Consider the following 12,441-nt stretch of genomic DNA (forward strand, 5'->3'; position numbering starts at 1 on the left):
CTCCCTCTCGTTCAACAGAAAAGGGGAAGAATAAAACGTAAAGTGAGAAGACTGGCAGACGATTCCACTTACCCATTAAACCCATCACTTCCTACCTTACCTGACGACTGCACTTTGGCCTCACCATTCCATGTCATTTCCGCTTGACCTTCTTCCCAGCATTCCCTCTGTATTCAATTTCCTGCCAGTCTCATGATATAAATGTCTCTCATGCATTGTAATTTGTCCACTGTATGATTCATTTCTTTGGTGAACGCATAAGCCAGGAAAGGCTATTCTGGACCTAACAGTACACGGGGCTCACACTCCAAACCTTTATGAGCGTGTTGTCTCAAGTTCTTTTCACAATGTGTATATATATATATATATATATATATATATATATATTGTCATGCACGAACACATGGGGAGTAGCTTAAAGACCCGACGCGCATCACAACAAGTCACGCCAGGGGATGATGGCGGTGTACTAACCTCTCTCTCTCTCTTCCCGTAGAAAAGACAAAGCGCCGCCGCCATAATCCTGCCTGGACAACCAAAACAACAACACTTTCTTCCCTCTGGTCCCCCATTGATGACGTCCACTACCCATCCACCACCATGCCTTCCCAGCATTCCACGTTGCCAATTTCTGATCCGGCTCTTTAAATGTCCGTTCTGCCATCCCTTGTTTGTCCGATGATTTTTGTTGGAAAAAGTTGGACCTTTAAGTTACAGTATATGGGGCTCAAACCCCCAAACCTTGACCTGTTTTTGTCTTATTTCTTACTATATATATATATATATATATATATATATATATATATATATATATATATATATATATATGTGTGTGTGTGTGTGTGCGTGTGTGTATATATCTACTCTATATATATAAAATCCTAAGCCTAAAAGAGCAGTGATTTTGTGCAACAATTTTATGTCACGTTTCCATGTCCCGTTTTTTATCACGCTTTAAATTGGGCTTATTTTAAAACCTAAATATATATGTTTGGTATCATTCTTTTCAAAGTTTACTTAACTTTAATGTGATTTTGTTAGATTTTCAGATTCTTATTCCATTTTTAAATTATACACTAAAAAGTCTTAGTGACCATTGGCTGGGGTCTTGGTGACCAGTTTATTGTCTGTAAATAGTGTAAATAAACGTGTGGTGGTTGAAAAACAACATGTCCGCCTGGGCTCCACAATATATATATATATATATATATATATATATATATATATATATATATATATATATATATATATATATATATATATATATATATACAGGCAGTCCCCAAATTACGTACAAGATAGGGACTGTAGGTTTGTACTTAAGTTGAATTTGTATGTAAGTCAGAACAGGTACATTATTTTAATAAATACTATTGTTGACCAACTAAAACCAAGTGCTCTGCCAATGAATGATGGAGTTTCCCCGCTCTCTGACCTTTTTATTATTTCTATTTTATTTTCCATGATGATGGCTTTTCTCTTCTTTACTGTATCACCAGCACTTGCACCAGATTTGTGTTTCAGAGATATTGTGAGAGTGAGAGTTATTTAAAGCAAGTATCCACAATCTTGGACGTCACCAATACCACAATGTGGGTTTTTTGTGTTACTTCTAAAGCTGCCGTCCACTGTCGGCAATAGACAACAACACTGTAAAATATGCAACAAAACACAAAAGGGCATTGTGGTAATACCAAAACTGAGCAAAAACTAAAATTGGCTCCAGTTTCCTCCCACAGTCCAAAGACATGCTGGTTAGGTGCATTGGTGATCCTAAATTGTCCCTAGTATATGCTTAGTGTGTGGGCATGTGTGCCCTGCCCGGGATTGTTCCTGCCTTGTGCCCTGTGTTGGCTGGGATTGGCTCCAGAATACCCCCGTGACCCAGTAGTTAGGATATAGCGGGTTGGACAATGACTGCCTAACTGACTTTATTCATTATTAGTCTTGGAAACATACAACACTTCTAAACCTCTACATTCCAAACAACCCCCAAAGTCACCTATAAAACCAGAAAGAAAATATTTTAATATCTCATAGATCACAGCAATTAGCTCTAAAATGTTTGAGGGTCACCTACCATGTCAACTCCAGTTTCTGGGATTTTGTAGAACAGCTGGGTGTCATCATTTTTGAGCGTCTCCTTGCACTGGCAACTGTTACCACCACAACACGAAACAACACAACGGTGTTAACCTGTGGAGCACGAGAAGAAGAGAGACGTCAATGGTGGACGTGCATTTCATTTACTTGCCAGTATCACAGACGTGCCAGCTCAAATAAGTGCCTTTCAATTCTATCTATGTATCTATTATGCAGTGCTTATCACTTCTATCTATTATATTGTACCTTTCATATCTGTCCATCTATCCATCTGTTATACAGTATAGTACCTTTCTTACTATTTAATTATCTATACATTTTTTAAATGTATTTTATAGTGCTTTTCATTCAATCTATCATATACTGCTTTTCATATCTGTCATATAATGCCTTTCAGATATATTATACATACATACATACAATTTATTTCTGCATAGCCCAAAATCACAAAATAAGTGACCCAATGGGCTCATCAAAGAGAGACCCCTTAACCAAGTAGGTTGGGCGTGCAGTGGGTGTCAAAAAAAGGGAGTAAATACAATACAATACAATACACAGAACAGAACACAAGTCATCCTCAATATTATATAATAGTGCAATAGAAATATTACAAGTACAGATATCACATAATAAGTAAATGATATCACATAATAGGATTTGCTTTTCATATCTATTTATTACATAGGGCTTTTCAAATCTATCTATCATATAGTACCTTTCAAATCTATCACATAGTGCTTTGCACATCATCTATTTATTATATAGTGCCTTTCACATATCTCTATCTTTCTTTCTTCATGAGACTCCAACATCTTTGTCATCTTGTTAACACACTCATGTTCTTTATGGCAGTGTGGTGTGTCTCCCGACTTTTATATTTGTTCTGTTCTTTCTTTAGCAGTGTATGTTCTAACAGTTTAGAGGCCGTGATGCTCTGTGCCGTGCAAGTAAATGAGATTAGACAGTGACGGTGCACTTGAATGGCTGGTGTAAATGTAACCTGCCTAAATTTAATACAGATACAATCGATATATGAAAAGTACATTAAACACCAAGACGTTAACCCAGAGCATGACTCAGGCTCAGAATTCTCTGTTATTACAGTTAAGCCCGAGTTTAACTCTTTTAGGGTGGATGTCGACTTTTGTCGACATCCAGGGATAGAGGGTGATAATCAGCAGTTAATGGCGACAAATCTCACTGTCACGTCACAGGCATTCCCTCTGTGCTTGGAGGAATGCTAGACTCATTAACTCGGCAACTAATCCTAGCGTGTGCGTGAGTTGCGAAATGGAAACAATGGCAATATGGCATCGACGTGTGACAAGGGAGCGAAGTGAGTGCGGAAAAGAAAACACTCGGCAGACAATGTTTTGCGCATTATCGTGGAGTCGGACTCTGATTTTTCAGAATCGGATTTTATTGACAGTGATCAGGAGATCGAGCAAGAGAGTGAGAAGCTGGCATCAGCTGATCAAACACCAGCCGATGCCACGCCAGCGGATCTGCTGCCAGTTGAGCGCTTCGCGCAGCCGATGCATCAAAATCATTTCAAAATCCTCCTTTTAACATATAAAGCATTAAATGGCCAAGGTCCGGCTTACTTGTCTGAACTTATCATGACTTACAAACCTGAGCGCACATTAAGATCTCAAGATGCCGGTCTACTTAGGATTCCAAGGATTAATAAAATAACAGTGGTAGGTCGAGCTTTTAGTTACAGGGCCCCTAAACTGTGGAATGGTCTTCCTGCTTCTATAAGAGATGCCCCTTCAGTCTCAGCCTTTAAATCCCGGCTGAAGACTCACTACTTCAGTTTAGCACACCCCGACTAGAGCTGCTGATTTACTGTACAGGCTGCATCTCTGTTGTTAGTTGTTAGCACTAAAACATAAGTAACATGATAGTTAGAATTGAATACTAACCCTCACCTATTCTGTTTCTGTTTTCGGTACCCAAATGTGGCAATTGGTGCCACGGCCCACCTGCCAAGTTGTTTGCCTGCCTATGGTAAAACATGGAGGATGGAGGATCACAGGAATCATGGGAAAGAGGGGTCCTTTCATCGGAGTAACGTTTCAGCCGTGGAATGGCCAAATGGGGAGGCAGCTTGATGGATGAGGTCTCCAGAACTCTAAAAATATCCAAATCTTATTATGTGATATCATCTGCTGTTAAACTGTACTTCTAAAAATTTTTATTATTATGCTGTATTAAGGATTTGTTCTGTTCTGTGTATTGTGTTGTATTGACCCCCTTCTTTTGACACCCACTGCATGCCCAACCTACCTGGAAAGGGGTCTCTCTTTGAACTGCCTTTCCCAAGGTTTCTCCCATTTTCCCTGCAAGTTTTTTTTTGGGAGTTTTTCCTTGTCTTCTCAGAGAGTCAAGGCTGGGGGGCTGTCAAGAGGCAGGGCCTGTTAAAGCCCATTGCGGCACTTCCTGTGTGATTTTGGGCTATACAAAAATAAACTGTATTGTATCTACGGCAAGGTTCGCGTGAAATAAATACACAGACGTTGATCCGTTGAGAGCCGATCTGGCTGCTGGACTTCACAAGACGGCATGGCTTGCTGTTGGACACGACAGATCACCAGCTGCTGTACTTCAGGCTGCTCTCCTGATGCTGCTTTTCAGCTACCGTCAGACGAGACAAACAGGTAGGCAGAGAAATGTTTTGAATCGCGGGCTGCGTTTGCATCGCATTCTCGTTTTTCAAAGTGTAAACCCACAACAAAAGACGAGATGAAGCATGCTGTGGTATTACAAATAGAGATGGGACAGAACTGGTGATATAACTTCAGGGAGCATTGGTCCAAACGTGCTTTGTCCCCTGGCGGCTTTGGACAGGTTATGCAGCATGGTGATAGGTACGTGCCGCTGCCAAGTTTTATTCACTTCTGTAATAAACAGAAGCAAATCCCATGGGGTGAGCCAGGCTATAATGCCATGCATAAAGTTCATAAAGTTTCAAAAGATGAAAAGAGGTGACAATACGGTTTTTATGCGGGCAGAAAACTTGGTGGCAGTGGAATGGCACAATGGCAAAAGGGTGACTTGTCTCTCTACAGTACACACTAACAATATATGTGAGAAAGTGCAGCAACAGACAATTGAAAAGTGGGCACCAAAGCAACACGTATTGTAAGCAGTGCAATGTGGCAGTGACTGAAAGTGGCTGCTTTGAGCGAGATCAGACTTTGCTGTGTAAAATGTATGTAAAATCATAGAGCATGCAGGCACATACAACATGCAAGACAGGAACATTTGTCAAAAGTAAATATTTGTTGTTGATTTGATATGTTAAACAATTGCTTTGTGTTCTGTTTTAAAAAAAATGTTAGTTTTTGGAAAAATATTCAGCCCTGGGAGATGAGAAACAAAAAAAAAATTAGCCCTAAAAGAGTTAACTTGTGGTGATGTGTCTTTACGCTGTTAGGCCCAAGTAGCTCTATTGGATGAAATGACATTTTGGTGCAAAGTCGCAAAAAAGTCCTTAATACAGCTATGCACAACATAATGTATGTGTAGGCAATGTCTGTCTGACTGCATGTATGTCCATGAGCCTATATGGTTATAATAGAGTTCCGAAATCCTAATTGGACAGCGGGACGTAGAGAACTGAACACTTATATCGCGTCTCTTGTATACGAAGCGATTGTGCTGTGTGAGAGATGGCCGACAGCTTATCCTGGCCAATACATCCACACCGCTAGATAGAGTCCTCCCTGCAACATGGAGGTGCCCCGAATTCCCACAGGGCATCAAGGGCAATGGAGTTCGGCTTCACAGCCTTGCTGGACACCGTGGGGGCAGCCAGGGGACGCTGCAGGGAGGCCAGTTCTACCGAGTGAGGGGAAGTCTTTTGTTGTTTCATGTTCACGAAACATGATATCCGATATGGTGTTCCACAAGGCTCTATCCTGGGGCCACTGCTCTTCTCAATCTACATGCTTCCGTTAGGTCAGATTATCTCAGAGCACAACGTGAGCTACCACAGCTATGCTGATGACACACAGCTGTACTTATCAATAGCACCTGATGACCCTGATTCTATTGATTCACTAACACAATGTCTGACTTGTATCTCAGAATGGATGAATAGTAACTTTCTCAAGTTAAATAAAGAGAAAACTGAAATCTTAGTGATCAGCAATAATGGATACAATGAGGCTATTAGAAATAAACTGGATACATTAGGATTAAAAGTCAAGACGGAGGTAAAAAGCTTAGGGGTGATTGTTGACTGTAATCTGAATTTTAAATCACATATTCATCAGATCACTAGGACAGCATTTTTTCACTTAAGAAACATAGCAAAAGTTAGACCTCTTATATCACTGAAAGATGCTGAGAAATTAGTTCACGCGTTTGTTTTCAGTCGACTAGATTACTGTAACGCACTCCTCTCAGGACTACCCAAAAAAGACATAAATCACTTGCAACGAGTGCAGAATGCAGCTGCTAGAATCCTAACTAGGAAAAGAAAATCAGAACACATCTCTCCAGTTTTGATGTCACTACACTGGTTACCTGTATCATTCAGAATTGACTTTAAAATTCTGCTTATGGTTTATAAAGCCTTAAATAATCTCGCTCCATCTTATATATCGGAATGTCTGACACCTTATATTCCAAATCGTAACCTTAGATCCTCAAATGAGCGTCTCCTTAGAATTCCAAGAACAAAACTTAAAAGAAGTGGTGAGACTGGCAGCCTTCTGCTGTTATGTACCTAAAATCTGGAATAGCCTGCCAATAGGAATTCACCAGGCTGATACGGTAGAGCACTTTAAAACACTGCTGAAAACACATTACTTTAACATGGCCTTTTTATAACTTCATTTTAATCTTAATTTAACTTAATCCTGATACTCTGTATGTTCAATTTCCTCAAAATAACTATTCATGGTGGCTCTAAAATCGGTACTGACCCCTACTCTCTTTTCTGTTTCTTTTTCCGGTTTCTTTGTGGTGGTGGTCTGCGCCACCTCCACCTACTCAAAGCACCATGATGCTCCAACAATGATGGATGGATTAAAAGGCAGAAGTCTACGTGACCATCATCATCATCAAGTCCTTTCGTGAGAACCCTAAATCCAAAGAGGACTGTTTCATTTATGTTAGGTAGAATGCCCAGAGGGGACTGGGTGGTCTCATGGCCTGGAATCCCTACAGATTTTATTTTTTCTCCAGCCGTCTGGAGTTTTTTTGTTTTTTCTGTCCCCCCTGGCCATTGAACCTTACTCTTATTCGATGTTAATGTTGATTTATTTTGTTTTATAATTGTGTCTTTCATTTTTCTATTCTTTAATATGTAAAGCACTTTGAGCTACTGTTTGTATGAAAATGTGCTATAGAAATAAATGTTGTTGTTGTTGTTGTTGTCTGGAGTTGCCTGTCTGTTTAACTTCCCATTCAACAGCAATGGATTCATGTTCTTCTCTTGGATCATATCCTGTTTCAGTGTATGGACTGTCTGGTGTCTTCCAGCTGTATGAGGACTGTCTGAGGATTTGCTGTGGACCTGAGAAGAAAGGAGCACTCCTGATGCCATCACAAGTCATCATCTCATCGAGAAATACCGGTAAGGACTGACCTTTACATTCACATACAGCGAGCTGATCTCTGGACTTTTCAAATCCACCGTCATTTCACTATACTGGTTGCTGTTTCTAAGGACTTTATTGTGTGGGGTTTTGTTAGTAATTTGTGGTTGCTAAATTTGTGTTTATTGTATGTCACCGTAAAGTGAACTGGGGAGGGATCCATACTAACTCCTACTTTCTCTGCTGTTCTTTTTCCGGTTTTCTGTGGTGGCGATCTGCACCACCACCACCTGATCAGGGCACCATGATGTCCCTACATTGATGGATTAAAGGCCAGAAGTCCTCATGACCGTCATCAGCAAGTTCTTCCATGTGAACCCTGAATACAATGAGGACTGATTGAGTTCATTGATGTTAGGTAGAATGCCTAGAGGGGGCTGGGTGGTCTTGTGGCCTCAGAACCCCTGCAGATTTAATTTTTCTTTTCCAGTTGCCTGGAGTTTTTCTTTGTTTTTTCTGTCCTTCCTGGCCATTTGACCTTACTTTTTTTCTACATTAATTAGTGTTCCCTAATTTTACTTTTTAATATATTTTGTCTTTTTTCTCTTTCTTCATCCTGTAAAGCACTTTGAGCTACATCATTTGTATGGAAATGTGCTATAGAAACAAATGTTGTTGTTGAGACAGACCAAGGCTTGGGTACTTTCCTGGAATCCATCATCCAACCCAATCCCCACCAAAAAAATAAATCAATCACCGTCAAAGGTGATGTGTACCTTAGCTGGGTTTTAGACCGCTACACATTGATCATGCAGGTCAAGCACTGAAATTCCACCCCCTCACGTGCAAGTGAAAGAAAAAATATTACAAGAAAATTACGTAGAAACACTCGTCTACTGTCCTAATTGAGACATCGGCCTGTGCATTGGTGACTGTTTCAAACATCACAGAAAGGACGTGTACTAAATCTGCAGTGGACGCTTGACATGCTTCTCCTGCTATATCATCACACACATGCTTATGGGAGGCAGCTAAAGAGCTTTAATGAAAGTACCATGCCAGACCAAGGGTTAGGGCAATGTGCACTGACCCTCTCTCTCACTTCTCTGCAGACCATCCATCCATCCATTATCCAACCCACTATATCCTAGCTATGGGAAATTCTGCCTGACCCTGATGATGTCGCTTCTGTTTTGTGGGGCCCATGGATGACCTCACTTCCGGCCTGCAGGCCCAGGGATGACCTCACTTCCCGTTGTCGGCCCCACAGATGACATCATTTCCGGTTCTAATTCCAATTACGTTATGTCCTCTGGTCTGCCCTAAAACTGCCATCTTTTCCACACCAGATCAGTTCTGTTTTGGACTCGACTATATACAGATCAGTATGCTTACAAATCTATTTACAGCCAGGAACAATATACATACGGGTGGCTGCCTCAAACCTTTTTCTGACTCCTTGTCTTATTGACCATATGTTGACAGTATGGTATTTACATGTTTCTGTTACGCATGATAACATTTATTTATTGTTAAAAAAACACAAAAAAAAAACACATCAAACATAATTTTGAACCCCGGTCAGAGGGGGACGAACCCTAGCTGAAATAGAACAGCAAATCACTACAGCATGGTGGCATCTCACCGTCACGGATGTGTGTCTGTGGGTCACTCTCCAGGTTATGTACCACCACACTGTGTCCAGAGGGGGTGCTGGGGTTAATTTTTCCCTCTTCTAATGAGGGCCATTGACTCCTCCCCTTTTTAAACAGAAGTTCTTTAAATAAATAAGTACACATATATTGTAATGACCCGGCAGTCAGCGCTAACAGCCTGGTGCATTATGGGTATTTCTTTAGAGTTTACTTTTTATGTTAATTAAGCAAGGCAGTCGATTTCTTTTGTATTAGAGATGTTATGTGTTTTTGTCAAGTTAGTTTGGGTGGGTTTGGTTCATTTGCAGCCCAGTTATATAAGAGTGTAACAGCTACCATCATGGAGAAAGATGTCTTTATGAATGACCTTGGCAATGGCGTTGCAATGTGTTAAGCTTTGTTTTTGACTCTCTGCTCTATTAAAGAGGTTATAAAGGACAGAGTTGTGTCTTGCTAGATATTCCATCTATGCAATTATTTACGGAGACACTCGGGGTCGTGCGGTGTATGGGACACGAGTGTTCGCCTGCTTAATCAGCTTGGTACAGCTGCGTGTATGGCGCTGGCATTCCGCTAGCCGATAGCTTGGGGGAAGTGCGCAGTAAAGTTCAGCTCCGAGAACTTCAATACTCAACTACCAGTTGTTACAATATGTTGCATATAGATAAATAAATATATATATATATATATATTGTGAACGGGCCCAGGACACAAACAGACGGACATCTTTTCTTCCACCACACACGTGTTTATTTACAACTATTTACAGTCTTAAGTGCACACAAACCCAGTGCCTCCAGCACGATTCCCCAAAGTCCGGACCTCTCACAGTCTTCTTCACACAAACACTCAGGCCTCTCCTCGCCTCCTCTGCCACGACCTTGTCCTCCTCCTCCTCACCTGTCTCCAGCTCTCGAATGAAGGGAGGCGGCCCCTTTTATCACACCCCGGATGGGCTCCAGCTGCTTCCCGGCATTCCCCCGCAGACACGCCCCAGTGTGGCAGAAGTGCCGGCTGCACACCCGGAAGCCCTCCGGATGTCCTCTGTCTTCTTCCCCCCGAGCACTTCCTGGTGTGGCGGAAGTGCTGGGCTCCAAGTTTTTTCAAGCACCGGGGTGCCGCCTGCCGGTGGCCACGGGCCCCTACAGGGTTGGGCTTCCAAGCCCCTTACCCGAGGCCACCACCAAAACCAAGGCACCAGCCCTTCTCAGATCCACTCGGGCGTCCCGGCTGGGCTCCCACCCCAGCCGCCTGTGACAATATATATATATATATATATATATATATATATATATATATATATATATATATATATATATATATATAGGGTGGTCCAGATCTAATTATGCAATATTCATTATGCTATAATTATTAAGTTTATTACATAGAAAATCACCCAAGAAATCCCGGACAACCAAGAAGTGTGCAAAGGGACAACATAAAAAATCGTCTTTGTGCCAAACTGGAATCATCCCCACATAAATCAAAGTCATCCAGATGATCTGGATCTGCATAATTAGATCTGGACCACACTGTATATACACACACACACACACAAACCTTATTGTCTGAATACACACCAGAATGACTACAAAGCAAGAAAAATAAAAAGAAAGAAAAATTCTGTCTTGGCAATCCCAGTCCCAGTAAGGCGCTATACAGGAGTATTTCTGTTGTTATAAAGGAGCCCCCGTTGCATTTCTTGACACACTTCTGAATAATTTGTTGTCTGACAGTCCTTAGTCCTTGGTGTGTCAGAGAAAGGATGTGTAGAGTTGTTCATAATGGCACTCGGTTTTGTCTTCGCTAAGACCTCTAGGACAGTGGATTCTTAACCTTTGTTGAGTCACAAACCCCTTTAAGAATCTGATGAAAGCTATGGACCACCTATCCCAGAAATATTCACATAAACACTACTTTGCATGGAATGAATATAATGTACTTTATTTATCAAGATTTGATTGTCTCCTATATGTATGACATATACATACACTCCTTTTTAGTCATAAAGTAATGGCCACTCTTTAGAATTATGAAATACAATCCTCTTGTGCAAATTGAAACAGATCTACTACTGCTATGTTTCCTACTACCATTACTACTACTACTGTCGTTGTGGGTTTCCTCCAGGTACTCTGGTCTCCTCCCACAGTCCAAAGACATGCAGGTTAGGTGCATTGGCGATCCTAGATTGTCCCTAGTGTGTGCTTGGTGTGTGGGTGTGTGTGCCCTGTGGTGGGCTGGCGCCCTGCCTGGGATTTGTTCCTGCCTTGCGCCCTGTACTGGCTGGGATTGGCTCCAGCAGACCACCCGTGACCCAGTAGTTTGGATTTAGCGGATTGGACAGTGACTGACTGACTACTACTACTGCAACATCTACTCTACATCAACAGTACTAGGCTGTATCTGACCCTCACAGACCCCCTGAAACCTTCCCTTAGGGGTCCACGGACCTCAGGTTAAGAACCCCTGCTCTAGGGGGTCCACAGTGTGTCCCATGACTGAGTCCACCCTTTTAATTAGATTGTTGATATGTTGGGCCTCCCGTGAATTGATGTTAATGTGGGGTTTTCCCTCAGCCTTCATATTGTAAGTCAGAGGACGGACAAATAGCAGAAAACATACACCAACCCCATGAAAACTAAGTAATGAAGACAGTAAGGCTACAAACAGCACAAACAAAAACAAAACACAAAAGGACAACGACGTTCAAAAACAGGCAGCCCATAAAGTGAACAAAGTCCCAATAGGAAGATCAAAAGTTCACAAATCCAAGAAATCACAATCATCAAAATAACGACCACAGAAACTCACCCCACCGCGAGTGCATTTCAATGAACCGCATGGGACTGTGGGGTTTCCCTCCACTTTTATAAGTCAGAGGGTGGTCCCCACCACCCACAAGACACATAGCAGAAAACACACACACTGACCCATGAAAAATAACTAATGAAGAGAGTGACGTTTCAAACAGTACAATAAAAACACAAAGGACAATGCCTAGTGCCGGGAGGTTCATACCGAAAACCATTTTTTATTTTTATTACGATATGGAGTTTTCTTATACCGCAACACTGGTTTAAATAACCTAAACAACGTTTGGAACGTGGCTCAGCGGGAAACTGTTTAAGGGG

The 12,441-nt window shown here is 41.5% G+C and overlaps 1 protein-coding gene across 2 annotated transcripts in view; it reads right to left on the minus strand.

The window, feature by feature from the left end:
- adgrd2 (adhesion G protein-coupled receptor D2) overlaps positions 1-12,441 on the minus strand; it is a 452,918-nt gene that overhangs the window by 233,828 nt on the left and 206,649 nt on the right. For both annotated transcript variants that reach the window (XM_039762694.1, XM_039762695.1), the window contains exon 19: positions 2,081-2,196. In XM_039762694.1, the coding sequence (XP_039618628.1) occupies positions 2,081-2,196 (116 nt within the window). The remainder of the gene's footprint in view (positions 1-2,080; positions 2,197-12,441) is intronic.

Source organism: Polypterus senegalus, chromosome 9, assembly GCF_016835505.1.
Source record: "Polypterus senegalus isolate Bchr_013 chromosome 9, ASM1683550v1, whole genome shotgun sequence".
Classification (NCBI taxonomy): domain Eukaryota; kingdom Metazoa; phylum Chordata; class Cladistia; order Polypteriformes; family Polypteridae; genus Polypterus; species Polypterus senegalus.